At 36.9% G+C, this 13,322-nt stretch overlaps 1 protein-coding gene across 2 annotated transcripts in view; it reads left to right on the top strand.

Annotated features, from left to right (window-relative positions):
• The window catches only part of PRMT3 (protein arginine methyltransferase 3), a 62,492-nt gene that overhangs the window by 25,346 nt on the left and 23,824 nt on the right, over window positions 1–13,322 (top strand). For both annotated transcript variants that reach the window (XM_074884830.1, XM_074884829.1), the window contains exons 11-12: window positions 6,266–6,344; window positions 11,458–11,645. In XM_074884830.1, the coding sequence (XP_074740931.1) occupies window positions 6,266–6,344; window positions 11,458–11,645 (267 nt within the window). The remainder of the gene's footprint in view (window positions 1–6,265; window positions 6,345–11,457; window positions 11,646–13,322) is intronic.

Below are 13,322 nucleotides of genomic sequence, written 5' to 3'. Positions count from 1 at the left end.
AAGAGGAAAAATACTGCATCCCCCAGGAATAGTTCTAGAACAGGCTTTCTCAGAAAGGTGGTATCCAGAACAGCGTATTGTAAAAGGTGCAATATTGCGTTATGAGCATCTCCAACGTAATGGTTTCTGATGATCATTGTCTTAATTGTGTAAGTGACCTATAACTACCACAAACTGCTTGCTATTTCTACTTCTCTTTCATTTTTAAATTTGTTGCCTTAAAATATGCAAAAATGGGAGAAGCATCTTAAATATTGCACAGTGGGTAAGGATATGTGTGTGTACATTTCTGTAGAGAGAGAGCCAGATTATATTTCAAATGTGTATTTTGCCGTCTTCCAAAATAATACTTTTCAGATTTAAATTCAACTGGATATGTTTTTGTTATGTTCTAGGTTGAATGATGAGCAACTGTCTTTTCAGTGACTTTATTTAAGCCTATGAAAGAAATTAGCAGGGATCTTGCTTTTTACGTAAAGACTAACTGCATCGTTTGTGACCTCTGATGTATGTGTGTTTGTTAAAATCAGACCATAAGCAGGGCATCTGTGTGACTGTGTTTCACTGAAACCAGTACATAAACCATTGAGAGGGAGAGTGGAAGCTGCGATGAGCTGTGAGCTGTTCTGTTGGTGTCCAGAAGGCAGATTGCTGAAGATTGTGGGCCTCTTCAACTGCTGAAGAGCCAAATGAAGCTATCTGTTTAGACTTTTTCATGGTGAAGACAGCTATGCATTCCTTTTCGGAAAACATGGGTGAAGTATGCAGCCTGACACAAGGACTTCTTGTGTGCTGTGAACCAGGAGGGCAAGGGAGAGCAGGTGTACTGAGGAGTGCTGGGAAAGTACTTAGCAGTTGTATACACTGTAGGCTTGCTCTCAGTCAAGATCACATTTATGTATTCTCCCCAGAGATACTGCATTTTAAGAAACAATGGTATTTTACTGTAATTAGAGTAATTTTTCACACAGTATATAAGTTTGAAATGAGAGCTCCTATGCAAAGTACTGGAGCTAGCTTTTGGTTAAATTGAATGCTTGGCAGAAAAAAATCTGCTATCAGCATCCAAAGGTGACTGTGTCATTGCACACATGGATTTGGGTGGTGTAATTGTAAACTTCATAGGCTGCTTACTGAGAGGATGGGAGCAGAAAGAAACAAAATGTACATAATATTTTTCTGGAATGTTCTTACCCAGCTGCATCTGTGTGTAGATGTTTTTCTCTTGGTATGCTTTTACTTCCTTTCTCTAGCTAAGACTATAAAGCTAGAGGTTGAGAGTTTTATTCATTTGAAAAATGTGTGCAGTTCTTGTTCATAAGGGGTTTTACTGTGAGAGACAATTGTCTGAGATGGTTGTCTCAAATACGGTGTTAGAGTACAGTGCGTTCTCATAAATTGCTGGTTTATGCAGTGCTTTATGATACTGAATATGTAATAGAGTTTTACACAAGGTAAAACTGGGAAAGAGATGGACTCTTAAAATAAACCAAGGATAGAATCCAGTACTCTTGTCCCTTAATTGTATCATTGCTTGAGGAGCTAATGTCTTTTTTTGTGTGTGTGTTAGATAATTCTGAGGTGCTATCAAGTTGAGCTGTGGATGGGAGGTATTCAGCGTCTAGGGAAAAGGTTTAGGAAGTGAGCATGTCTGAAACACTGGAAACCATCTTTTCTCTCCTTCCTTCTTTCCCCTTTCTATGATGGATATGCAGTGATGGCACTTTTTAACAGTTACTAGTTCTTCTGTAGTCTTAATATTCTTTATTGTTTCTATTAGTATTTGGAGGTGCATTAATACAAGTGTTCTATTTCTATAACGGTAATAATTTATAACTTTATGTAAGAATTGAGCTTCTCTTTTTTGTGTTTTTAATAATGCTGTGTAAAGAGCATACTAAGTAGCCGAATGCTTTAATTTCTTTACTGCAAAATGATTTTTATAAAGGAATTTATTTCCTTGCATGAAAAAATAATTTTTTTTGCCAGCACCAATAATGGGTATCCGTCTTCTGCTCTTCACATCTTCCCATTTGGTGTTCTCACTCCTATTTAAGGACACAACAGGGTGTGAACAATTTCAAAGTCAAGCTGTGGTTTTGACGTGTAGACTTGCTCTGTCAGTATTGAATTATTTTCTTTTTTAAGGAACATAAGAGATCAGCGTGAAGGCTAACTTAGCGTGAGGGAAATGGTGCTGCAGCAAGGCATGCAGATGAGTTTACATGTAGCTGCTGCTTCTCATTTAAATGAACCACAGGTTTTGGGGGGACTTTGTCAAGTAAAAAGTAATTTTTCACAAAATTGAGTGGGCTGTGTCACTTCTGTCTTCTGTTAATGCAAGATTGCATTTCTTGTTTTAAATCAGAACCCGTTGTCCAGTCTGTTTTGCATACCCCATGTAACTTGTTTTACTCTCTAGTCCAGTGGAAACCTTGTAGTTAGAAACTTCAGTTTAAGAAAATATAATATTTTTTTATACTGAGAGGGATTTAAGAAAGAAGTCCACTCTCTGGGCCAGTTATTTGATAGCTGCCTTACAACTCATTAAATATTCAGTTTTGGGCCTTACTGAATCTGGAGTACCAGACCAGGTTAATATATGTTACAGAGAATAATAAAATGGATCTTTGATAGAAGGCAGGGAGAGGAACACAATGCTTATTCGAGTAGTTAGATATTTCTTCTCAATTCTATCCTTATGTGTTTTTTCTGCTGTACTAAAACTTCTGCTAATTCCTGCTGTTGTAAAGCTGCTAATACCACTTCTTGAAATATATATGGCTTTCACCAATAAGTAGAAAATAAATGAAGGAAAACCAAGTTTCACTAAGGTATTTGATAGGAATGGACAAGGGAGATGTACATGAAGAGGCATTTTTAGTCTGAAGTAATTTGTGTTTTAAACAAAGCGTTTTTCGGTAGTATTCTCCATAGAGGTATACTTTAGAATTCTGTGTTGTTCTTGTGGCATGATGCTTTTAAAGAGCTTTGGCTTTCTCTCCATGAAGAATATCGTGATGAATACAGAAGCACTAATGTTAAAAGAACTTCCTATACTTACATTTTGATTGATTGATAAAATATTTTTATGTAGCTTTGAATTAAAATGAGTGCTGTAGTGTATTTGAGTAATAGAGGAAAATTTAATAATGGAGGATATTAAGCCATCAAAGTTTTGTGAGCCTTTTATAATTCTGTTACAAACGCAAAATACAGATACAAAGGATATATAAGAAATGTGTATCACATTCCTCTGGATTCAGATTTGTCAGTATGCTCGTGCATTTTTGATAGCTGACTTGTTGGAGGGACATGGTGTAGGACAGACATATGCTTGAGTGGAGTAACTCCATAGTGCTGTGCATTTCTGTTCCTGTCCAAATCTGTTTATATGTGGTTTTGTTGTTAGCTGGAGATCAACCATTTCATTCCAGCTTTGAAAATATTAAAATAAAGAACTTCATTTTGCGAAAGCTTTTTAGCAGAAAACACATAATATGACAGCATAACATTTAAGATGTGCCTTGTATTGTTTATCTTTAACAGAGAACGTGTCACTTTTTATGTGTCTTAGTTTAGCCGCTAGCAAGATTGAGTTATTAATATGCGACTCACAGATTTGTATCCTGGAGATCTCTTTGCAGTAATTAATTCTGAGGATGCTAATACACTCTTAAGAAAAAACAAACCCCTGAACATTCTTGGGGTGGAAGCAAAAGTGCCCCACAGCATCGCGGGGAAAAACGTCAGGTATAATTCTCTTTCCAGATGGCATCCCTACAGGTGAGGCAGCAGCCTGTGAAATTACATTCTAAATTACACTACAGATGAGCACAGCACACTGAGCAAAACGCTTTGGTAAAAGTAATAAATGACTTGATTCAGTACCATTGACGGTTTATGTAACTTACAGGAATGCTATAATGAATGGGGGGGGAAGGTAGAACTGGGATGGGGGGAGAACCAGCAGTGCCATAGTGGAAAGGCTGGGGAAAGGACGGTGAGAATTTCCCTGTTTTTTTCATGAGAAGGTGCGTATTCCAGCTGTACCTCTTGAACTTGCTTGGCAGACATTGTAGGTGATGGGCATTTTAGGCAGGAAGAAGTAAGTGGTGATCAGTAAAAGTACCACTTTGTAATTTCCTGACTCTTGCTGGTAACTAGACTTCAGATATGTCCTAGAGGTCGCATTTAACATACTGTGAAAACAACTCATTTTCAGTTAAAAGTATCTGAAAGGAATTTTTATGAACAAAACATTCTTTTTTTAAACTGAAAGAATAACAATAAAAAAGAAAACTGGCTCTACTCTGTGCTTTTGGCTTGCTGTAGGCATAAAATTATCTCTGTCTGATGCCATTGGAGCTCCTGGCCTTTTCAACCATTTTGCAAAGCTTACTAAAAATGATATTGCTCACAAAGCAGTAGTCTTCATTCTGGGGCTTATTCTAAGGATATGATAAAAGGCAGTAAAGAGGAAGAACAGGGAACATTTGGAAGAAAAGTGTACAGTAGAGCACTGTCCTGTTACCAGAAGAAACAGGTTGAGAAAAGGGTGTTTCCATTATTTTCAAACTATGTTGTTGTTGAACACAAATACATCATGCTTCAGGTTTCTGGTTTCCTAGTTCTGTTTTTATTTGTGAAGGCTGCAGTGTGGATGGTGATGTTTATAAGCAATTCTGAACTTGCAGCATTTTTTGTTCTAAGAGCCTTGGTCAAAATAAACATCCAAGATGACATAAACTTGAAGTAAACTTGGTGGTCTTAGCAGTGCAGTTCCCATGCAGTGCTGTCTATCTTCAGTACTGTGGCATGATGACTTCAAAACTAAAAAAAGAAAAGAAAAAATCCCTATAATTGTACAACTATGGAAGAGTACTAAAGAGGAAAGTACTTGAAGTAAACTTGGTGGTCTTGGCAGTGCAGTTCCCATGCAGTGCTGTCTATCTTCAGTACTGTGGCATGATGACTTCAAAACTAAAAAAAGAAAAGAAAAAATCCCTATAATTGTACAACTATGGAAGAGTACTAAAGAGGAAGGAAAAAAATCTTAGCTTTGCTTTGTTTGGTTTCTGCTGACTGGGCTTGTAGGACTGTAGGTCCAAAGTCGGGACTTGCAGTTGTCTTTTTTTGTTCTTTCTTACTGGCAAGCACTGTATAAATCAAGCCATGTAGCTAAGCTGTGTTTTTAAGAGAAATGAGAATTGGGACGCTAAGTGAAAATCCAAAATGTATGCCAGTATGATTTGTCTTAACTGATTTGATGTTGTAAGAATATATATGTAGATTAAATGTGTTACAGTATTCAGTAAGAACAAGGATTGTATTCTAACTTGGAAGATAGGAAGGGTGTGAAATCAGTAAATCAATTGGAAAACTAAGGGCTATATATCTCTTAAATCTGCAGTTTACTTAAAAATAGTTGAGAAACCGGATGTTTTAGATAAAATGCTAATTTTATGTAATATTGCTATATTGTTTTTTATATCTCAGAAATGTATAAGGAAAATTTTTTTCTGTTTCAGAAAACAGCTGACTTGCTTAAGTTATTCTAAACATCTATAGTAGTATGATTAACCAGCTATAAAATTAACCCAAACACAAAAAAACCTATGCAAATCCAGTTCTAACCTTCTTTTATACTGAGAATTTTTTAAGTTCAAGTCCTGCTAAATGATGTAGAACATCCAGAGAACCCATGCCTCTGGTATATGATTTATTTCCAGCTGTCATAGTGAGCATTGCCCAAGCTGGTACAGGGCACCACGAGGTTGCAGATGCGAAGTAGCAAAGATGCATTCCATTTGGTGTTTCTCTAGCAATAATTTTAATGTTATTTGCAGTTCTAAGTGGGAAGGGATTTTCTTGGGTGGTTTTTGTTGGGTTTTTTTGTATGGTGCCTCAGAGTTATTATCAATATATACAACTTCTCACTTGGTTTGAGTTGAATTTGATTTCTTTTGATGTTGTAGGACTCTACCAGGTAATTGTGGTTGTAGATTGGATATTTATTGCCTACAGTTTATTAATTTAGTAGGTGCTAAATAGTTGCAGTTTGGGAAATTAAAGATGATAGTTTATGTAACTAAAGTTTTGAGCTGACAGCGCTGTTGATAAATTCACTACATGCTGGCTTTTATTGAGGTGTATGGGCACATAAAGTTCTTAAACTGTGTTGATAAAGTCTATCTGTAGATTGATTAAATAGGCTACGTAAGAAGCATAATGATTTCTAAGTTCTTCCCATTTCTATTAACAGGGTTATTTCCTTCTCTTTGAGTCAATGCTGGATTCTGTCATCTATGCAAAGGACAAGTACCTGGCAGAGGGAGGCTCAGGTTGGTGCGCATAATTCTTTTAATAAATTTAGCTCTGGGGGGAAACTAAATTAACTCAGAGACTTAGAATAAGCTATGCATGAATGAGAAAGTTGCCAGTCTAAATGAAAAATGTTTCCATTAGTATGAGCTTCAAGGCATTAATTTACTGTATGGGTAATAGAAGAACATTAGATGGAGTATCAAGGTCTCAAATTAATGGTGTTTTTAAGAATAGAGGGGTTATTTATTCTTAAGTACAGTCTAAATTTTTCCTCCCTACTTCTTCCCACCTGTGTGGATGTTTGTTTTCCCCTTTAAAAATCCCAGTTTCTGCATAACTACTAACAGAGGCTAGAAATTTGTATTCTGTAAGATGTGATACTGTTTGAGTGAGCTACTATGAATTAAAGGAAAAGTGGATATGATGTTTTCCTGGAGGAGGGAAGCTGTGTGGGGAGGTCATAGTTTCAAACACAAGAAGTGGCATGAAATAAGTAGTGGAATTACATTGTTTCAGTTCAGCAGATTTATTCTGTCCTGGTGGGAATATACCCATTTTCTTCATGGTTTGAGGGTAGGGAAGTGATAGAACAAAAAGGTTTTATTTTGAAGTAGAGTTCTTTTATCCTTTTAAGTAGCTTAGATGGTGTCGTCTTAAGCAGTGTTTAAATGCCTGTAAATATTTATTCCTCATGTGATGCAGTTTTCTGCACAAGTTCTGCATATGGTTTATGCCCTGCACTTAATTCCTTTGTCAGTGTTGTATTTCATATTGACCTTTTCAATCGTAGTCATCAGTCTGGGTTTTTTTTCCCCTTTTGTGCTAACCATGCACATAGTTAGTTTCACTACACTGACTTAATGATTGGATTAATGACTGTGTAACAGTACTCACTGCAGTGCTTCCCTTTGATTGCAGTGAGCTTTTGTATGCTACAGAGTGCAGCAGAAAAAAGGGGTTTTGTGCAATTGTTCAACATTTGGTCACAAAGCAGAAGATACAAGCAAGAGATTACTGTTCACGTGTTTTAAAATATTTAGAAGCCACTTGACCTACGTAACAGAGAAGAGCTGTTTTGTTTTCAGTAATGTATAATAGTCCAGCCAGGTCCAGAACACGGTTGCAGTGTGCTCTGTATCAATATATGCTGATAGATTTACATTGCAATATAATTAAATCTGGGGACATCCCTTAAAATTGTAAGAAATGGTTTTATGTTTAGCTACTACTTCTAAAGCCTTCTGAAAAGGGCCAGAAATTTTTGACCTCTATGGAAACTGCAATATTTTGTTCTTTAGTTGTATTGTTGGTAAGTTTGCTAGTGGCTTGTGCCTCCCAAAGTTTCCTTTGAGAGATAGGGTGTGCAGGTTCTGCAGTACACATCCTTTGTGGTCTGAGAATGGTCTTGGGCCCTTATTTGACTCTTCACAAAGCATACGGTATTGTACAGTTGCCAATTGGTGTGGCCAGATTTTAAATGGGATGCTGTTTCTTTAGGATGCTGACAATTACTGCTCTTCTGCTAGCTTGTATAGCAGGTAAATGGCTGTGCCTGAGATGTGTGAGAAGTTGCTCAGCGAACAGCTTAGCAAGACAGACACTTCTGCAGTGTAGATGAATAGCAGCAGAACTGTGGGCACGTCCAAATTCAGATGAGCCAAAACGAAGAGCGCGTTCTGAGGTGAAGTCTTAACAGAGAAACTCCTGAATCTGCCGTAAAGCTTAATTTTGTCTCAAGCCACTTTGCACTATTGAGCCCAAGACCATTATTACAGGGACTGTTTGAAAGCTGAAAAAAGCAATGGAAACAGCTGCAATTTGGCCCGATCTTTTGGTGATTGAGCTGGGAATAGAATCCAAATTTCTAGATTTGTGTTCAGTCAGTCATATCGTCGTTACTTCAATTCAGCCTACTGGCATGCTGAAGTGGGTTATGCCAAACTGTCTAGGGTGATGTGTACAGTATATAATAGCTTTATTTGGGAACATAAAATTCTTGCTGCACAGGACCCATCTGTTTGTTCTTTAAAGCTGTTACTTGCTGGAGTATAGGTTTTTGCACACACTTAAGTGCAGTGCACGTTGGTGGGGGTGACACAGGTAAGGATGGCATTGTTCAAAACGTAATATGGTTTGCTTGTTCACGTCAAAATGATGATGGTATTCACTTGGAATTATTTCTGTATATCTGGAGGATTGCTGCCTTACCCTTCAGTGTCCTGAAGTTTGTGAGGCATTGCCAAGGGATAAAGGATTTCCCATCGTATTCTGTTCACCACGTGAGCTGTTACTACTGACAGATGACTTCTGGGCACTGAGTCGAGAAGGACACAGATGGTCAAAACGATGAATCTGTGAGAGCACTGAGGATTATATGCTTTTGTCCAATCAGAATTTTGTTCATTTCACCTGTGAGAAGGAATAATTATTAAATTATAGGCTTAATCAGAAAAAAATTGCAAGTCTGTCAGGATTGCACAGGAAAGTGTTACAGGATTGCAGAAAGAACAGAGGCTTTCCAGGGGGATCCAGGATAATGGCTGAAATGACAAATGCAACAATCAGCAGTTGCTTTTAAACATTTACCAAAGTCTCCGGCATTTATATGATTGAGGCTGATATTTAGATAACATGCTTATATTTCCAGTCCAACTTCAGTATAGTATATGCTTCTGGACATGGGTGGGTTTGTAAACTTGGAAGTTGATGTTTATCTGTGCCCTGTTACTGGAACACGGAATTCCTTTTGTGAAGTCTGAACAGGCATTCTTTTTTTTGTTGCTATTGTCAAGCTAAACTAAAAATGCTGATTAGATTAGAGCATTAGTGTTTACATTTTTACTTAAGCACTTTGTATAAATCGATCATGAGTTCCACTGCTGATTTAAGGATTTGCTGTGTGGACAAAGAGATTTAATAAAAACTGATTATGGTCCCACTCAAATACTTCACACTTGATAGACGTGGTAAACTTTTTCCTGTTAACAGAATGTCCCAGAAATATGGGCTAGTCTGAGGAAGGAAGGTTATAAAGTAGTTGATCACTTCCTGCTGTGGTTTTCATTTTTGTTTGCAGTGTCTCTAGCACGCTGCTGTAAGTGCATTCTGTAACTAGGTACTTTCAGTCTCTTTTCATCCCTGTTTTCACCATACCCCTTGCGTCCTATGAAGAGCATTCCCCTGAAAAATATTCCCTCAAAGGCGGTAGTCATGTTGTCTATTTCATACTGTCTTAATTTTTGGAGCATCAGTGGTGGCTCTAGAGGTTTTAAATGCTGGGAGGTAAAGCTGGATGTAATGCAGTTGTCACACTAGTAAACAGCAATATGAAAGCTTGGAGAAATGGAAATCTATGGCTCCAGAAACTACTTGCAAGTATTCCTATCACCAGATGTTGATTTCTTTTTTTTCTTTTGTGCATGTGTGACAGCTGTCAGGTGTGCTTGGAACCAAAGGATTTGTTGCAGACAAGACAGCCTTCCTGTTACGATTTTCATCAAACTGCCTTGTTACTGCTGGGTTAATTGTAGGGTGTTGCTGGAGAAACCTTCTGCTTTGAGTTCCTCATCTACAAATCAGGAATGATGGTAGCTTACCAATGGGATTGCCATTTAAGCTTACTGATATTTATTTACTTATTCTGTTTTAAACAGAAAGTGAGAAAAATGACACCGTGTTCATATTTTGTATGAACTAGTCATTCGAAATGTAGAGGTGGTTGCTTACTTTAATGTCATCATATGAAAAAAAGAAAAAGCTTCTTTAGAGAAGGCTCTTCTTTATCATTAATATGTATAAGCTTATTTCCTTTATTATATAATCTACTGTCACTATATAGAAGGTCTAATTTCAATTTGCTGTTTCTATCTTCAGTATTTTACAAGGCAAAAAATACTGCTTTTCTGACTTATCATGCTATACCAATGATTTCTCCATACTCATTTTGATAAGCTAACAATTTCAGTCAGAGCTGAAGACAAAATTAATTTTACAGTTCACTAGATTTTGGGGAGGAAAAGAGAAACTTAGCTTCAGTTTTATTAACGCTGCCACATTCATGTATCAATAAAAAATAAAATTAGGTGTTTATTAGTAGGATCTTGCTCTGACGCCAGATCAAGAATTCAATGCATGCGGCTTTAAAAGCTTTAAAACTCCTAAAAACAAAACATGGGAATTTCTTTGTGGAAAGGAACCTAGCTAAATAAATATAAACTGAGCTTCTCTTACTCTTTGATAGTCAGCCATGTTCATAGCAGCTGTTCTCTGTGCTAAAATCAGTAGTGGATAGAGATTGCCAAGAGATTGACTGGCTTTGCTGTAGCAGCTGTTAAAAAGGCAAATGTCAGTCTTCCACTACTGTTTGGAAAAGCTGTAAATAGGTACTTGTTCTGAAGATATTCCTGGGAGAAGGGAAAGCACGGATGGGAGGATAGTGTAAGCATGATAGCTGGTCATCCTAAAACCTGGGGGAATGAATGAGGAAGTTCTCTTCTGTCTGTTGGGTCACTTCCATACTCTTCAGGTGCAGATAGAGGAGTGGTTATTCTTTTCCAGTACCCAGAAATAGTTTTTTAGGTTGTAAGGCAAGTATCAGCCAGACCTGATAAGAAACAGGAATAAAACTCCAGAGTTAAGAATATTTGCTCTTTTCTGGAAATCCGGTCGTTTCACAGGGGGTTCTTGTTATTGCAAAGCCCTCACTTGAATCTTCCTTTGGGTGCCTGTCAACAGTTATTAAATACATTTTAAAATACATTTTAGCTCAGTCTCTTTATAGAAGCCAGAATAGGATGTTTCAAATGATTTTCCTCAGATACCAAGTTTCCAGTCATTTCATGGCAGTGGGATTCAACTACAAAGATATTTTGTCACGAACAGGAAATACTGTTACCAGAGTAGTGTGGGAAAATTAAGTTCTAATGTCTAGTTTTTTTCTGTGGACAAATGGGACTCCAGAAAATAAAGTAGCAGAAAAAGTGTCTTGTCCAAGAGCTGAAAAAAGTTCTATTTGTTCTTTTAAGACATTAATCACAGAGAAAGTGTAAAAAAAAAAAAAAAAAAAAAAAAAAAAAAAAGTCCTCTTTATGCATGTCAAAAATAAAAATTAATCTGTTTCTGTTGTTACAGTTTATCCTGACATTTGCACCATTAGTCTAGTAGCTGTTGGGGATATGAATAAACATGCTGACAAGCTGCTTTTCTGGGAAGATGTATATGGCTTTGACATGTCTTGCATGAAGAAGGCTGTAATTCCAGAAGCTGTTGTGGAGGTGCTGGATCCAAACACACTGATATCTACAGCCACTGTCATTAAGGTACCATACTTCTTAAATTCTTAGTAGTGAGATTAGAAGTTTTCTTTTTTTATGAAGGAGGGATGGAAAAAAATACACACACACAAACTTTAGTATCTTCAGAATGATGCAAATGCTGTAAGGTTCTTGGTGTTAAGACTGAGACGTGTATTAATTGCTTTACCAAGTTTGTGCTCCTAATAAAGTAATTTTCCCATATTTAGATTGTTCTTGTCTACATTTTTGTCTATCCAAACCCAAATTTACTTGCATTTTAGTAAGTTATGAGTTGCATAACTGAAATTTAAACTATACCACTATACCAAAAAACCCTGGAATATAGAGTTATCTTCTACTTTGCTTCCCTGTTCACCTCAGTCAGTGTATGGAGTTGCAGGGGAGCTTCATACCTATTTCTGGCTTTATTTCGTTGGAGGATCACTGACTATCACCTTCATCTGACAGGATGGCCATGTCTGAAAAGGCAATGGTAGTTTCGGCAGTATTTGTTGAATTTTATGCTTGCTTTTCTGTGTTGTCTTTTTTTATGGCAGCTTTGTGATGGGGAATAGTGGCGATTCCTTGCTGCTACACCATAGGTAGTGATTCCTATGAGACAACACCTACATGATGAGATATAACTCCAGAACACTGACTAGTTTGAAATTCTGATGAACTTTGTGATTAGTAATAATTTGAACAGTTCAAGTTGAGAAGACTATTATAAACGAAGATTTTTTTTGTTACAATGGTATTCTAATTATTGTTCATATAGTTACTTTTCTATTGTAAAATACTTAAGGCAGTAATATTACTGCTCATCAGTGGGAATTGCCTGTTAAGTAGAGGTAATTTCTATTTAAATGCATTCCTATCCTATTTTTATTTAGAAGAAAATGGGTTTACATAATTCATCACTGAACTTGACACCATTACTGAGGGTAGTTCTAGTCTCTTCCAGCATAGTTGCTTGTTCATACTTGCTGTGTTCAGTTGTCATCCTGCCCACAAAAGCAGTAACATCTGAAGTATGGTTTGTGTGTCCTGATGCAAGTTATTGTTTAAGCTTTTCTTGCCTATAATTTTATTACAGAGAAGATTTAAAAGTATTAAGTTTTTTAAATCGGGTATTCAAATGTAAGAAGTGCTGAGACTGATATTTATTAAAATAACTAATTTGGATGACTTGTGCCTCTCTGCTTTCTTTATTTTCTTCAGCATTCTTTATTCGTAGATGATGAAGTCATTACAGATGTCTTGCATTTTATTCTCTGAGCTTGTTGACTAGACTCCCTCTAGAGTCAGGGAAATAACATTCCTAAGGACACCTATAATAAGTTGTGTGACTTGAGGCTTACAAGTGTCTGTTTTCCTTGAGTGTAAGGAGGGGCTAGAGTCATCAACTCCGTTGTTGACCTGTCATTGTGGGGAAGATAAATTCCACCCTTAGTGAACGAATGCACACAAAACAGAGTTACCGAGATCAAGAATCTGAGTCAGTAATTGTTAGTGCTCTGACAGGTTTGATTGTGCAATGAGTGAGGCATGGGCACTTTTCCCGCCTGCCACTTTTTAATAACATTTTGCATGTTCTGATTCAAGTGAAAGTGTAGTTGAATACTTCTTACAAATAGGTCAAGTTTGATATACAGAAAATAACATATAACATGCTCTAAATTAACAGCTGTGTGGGTAAGT

Source organism: Strix uralensis, chromosome 15 (genome assembly GCF_047716275.1).
Source record: "Strix uralensis isolate ZFMK-TIS-50842 chromosome 15, bStrUra1, whole genome shotgun sequence".
Lineage (NCBI taxonomy): Eukaryota > Metazoa > Chordata > Aves > Strigiformes > Strigidae > Strix > Strix uralensis.
The sequence above is the reverse complement of the archived record's forward strand: the minus strand, read 5'-3'. Positions and strand labels throughout refer to the sequence as shown.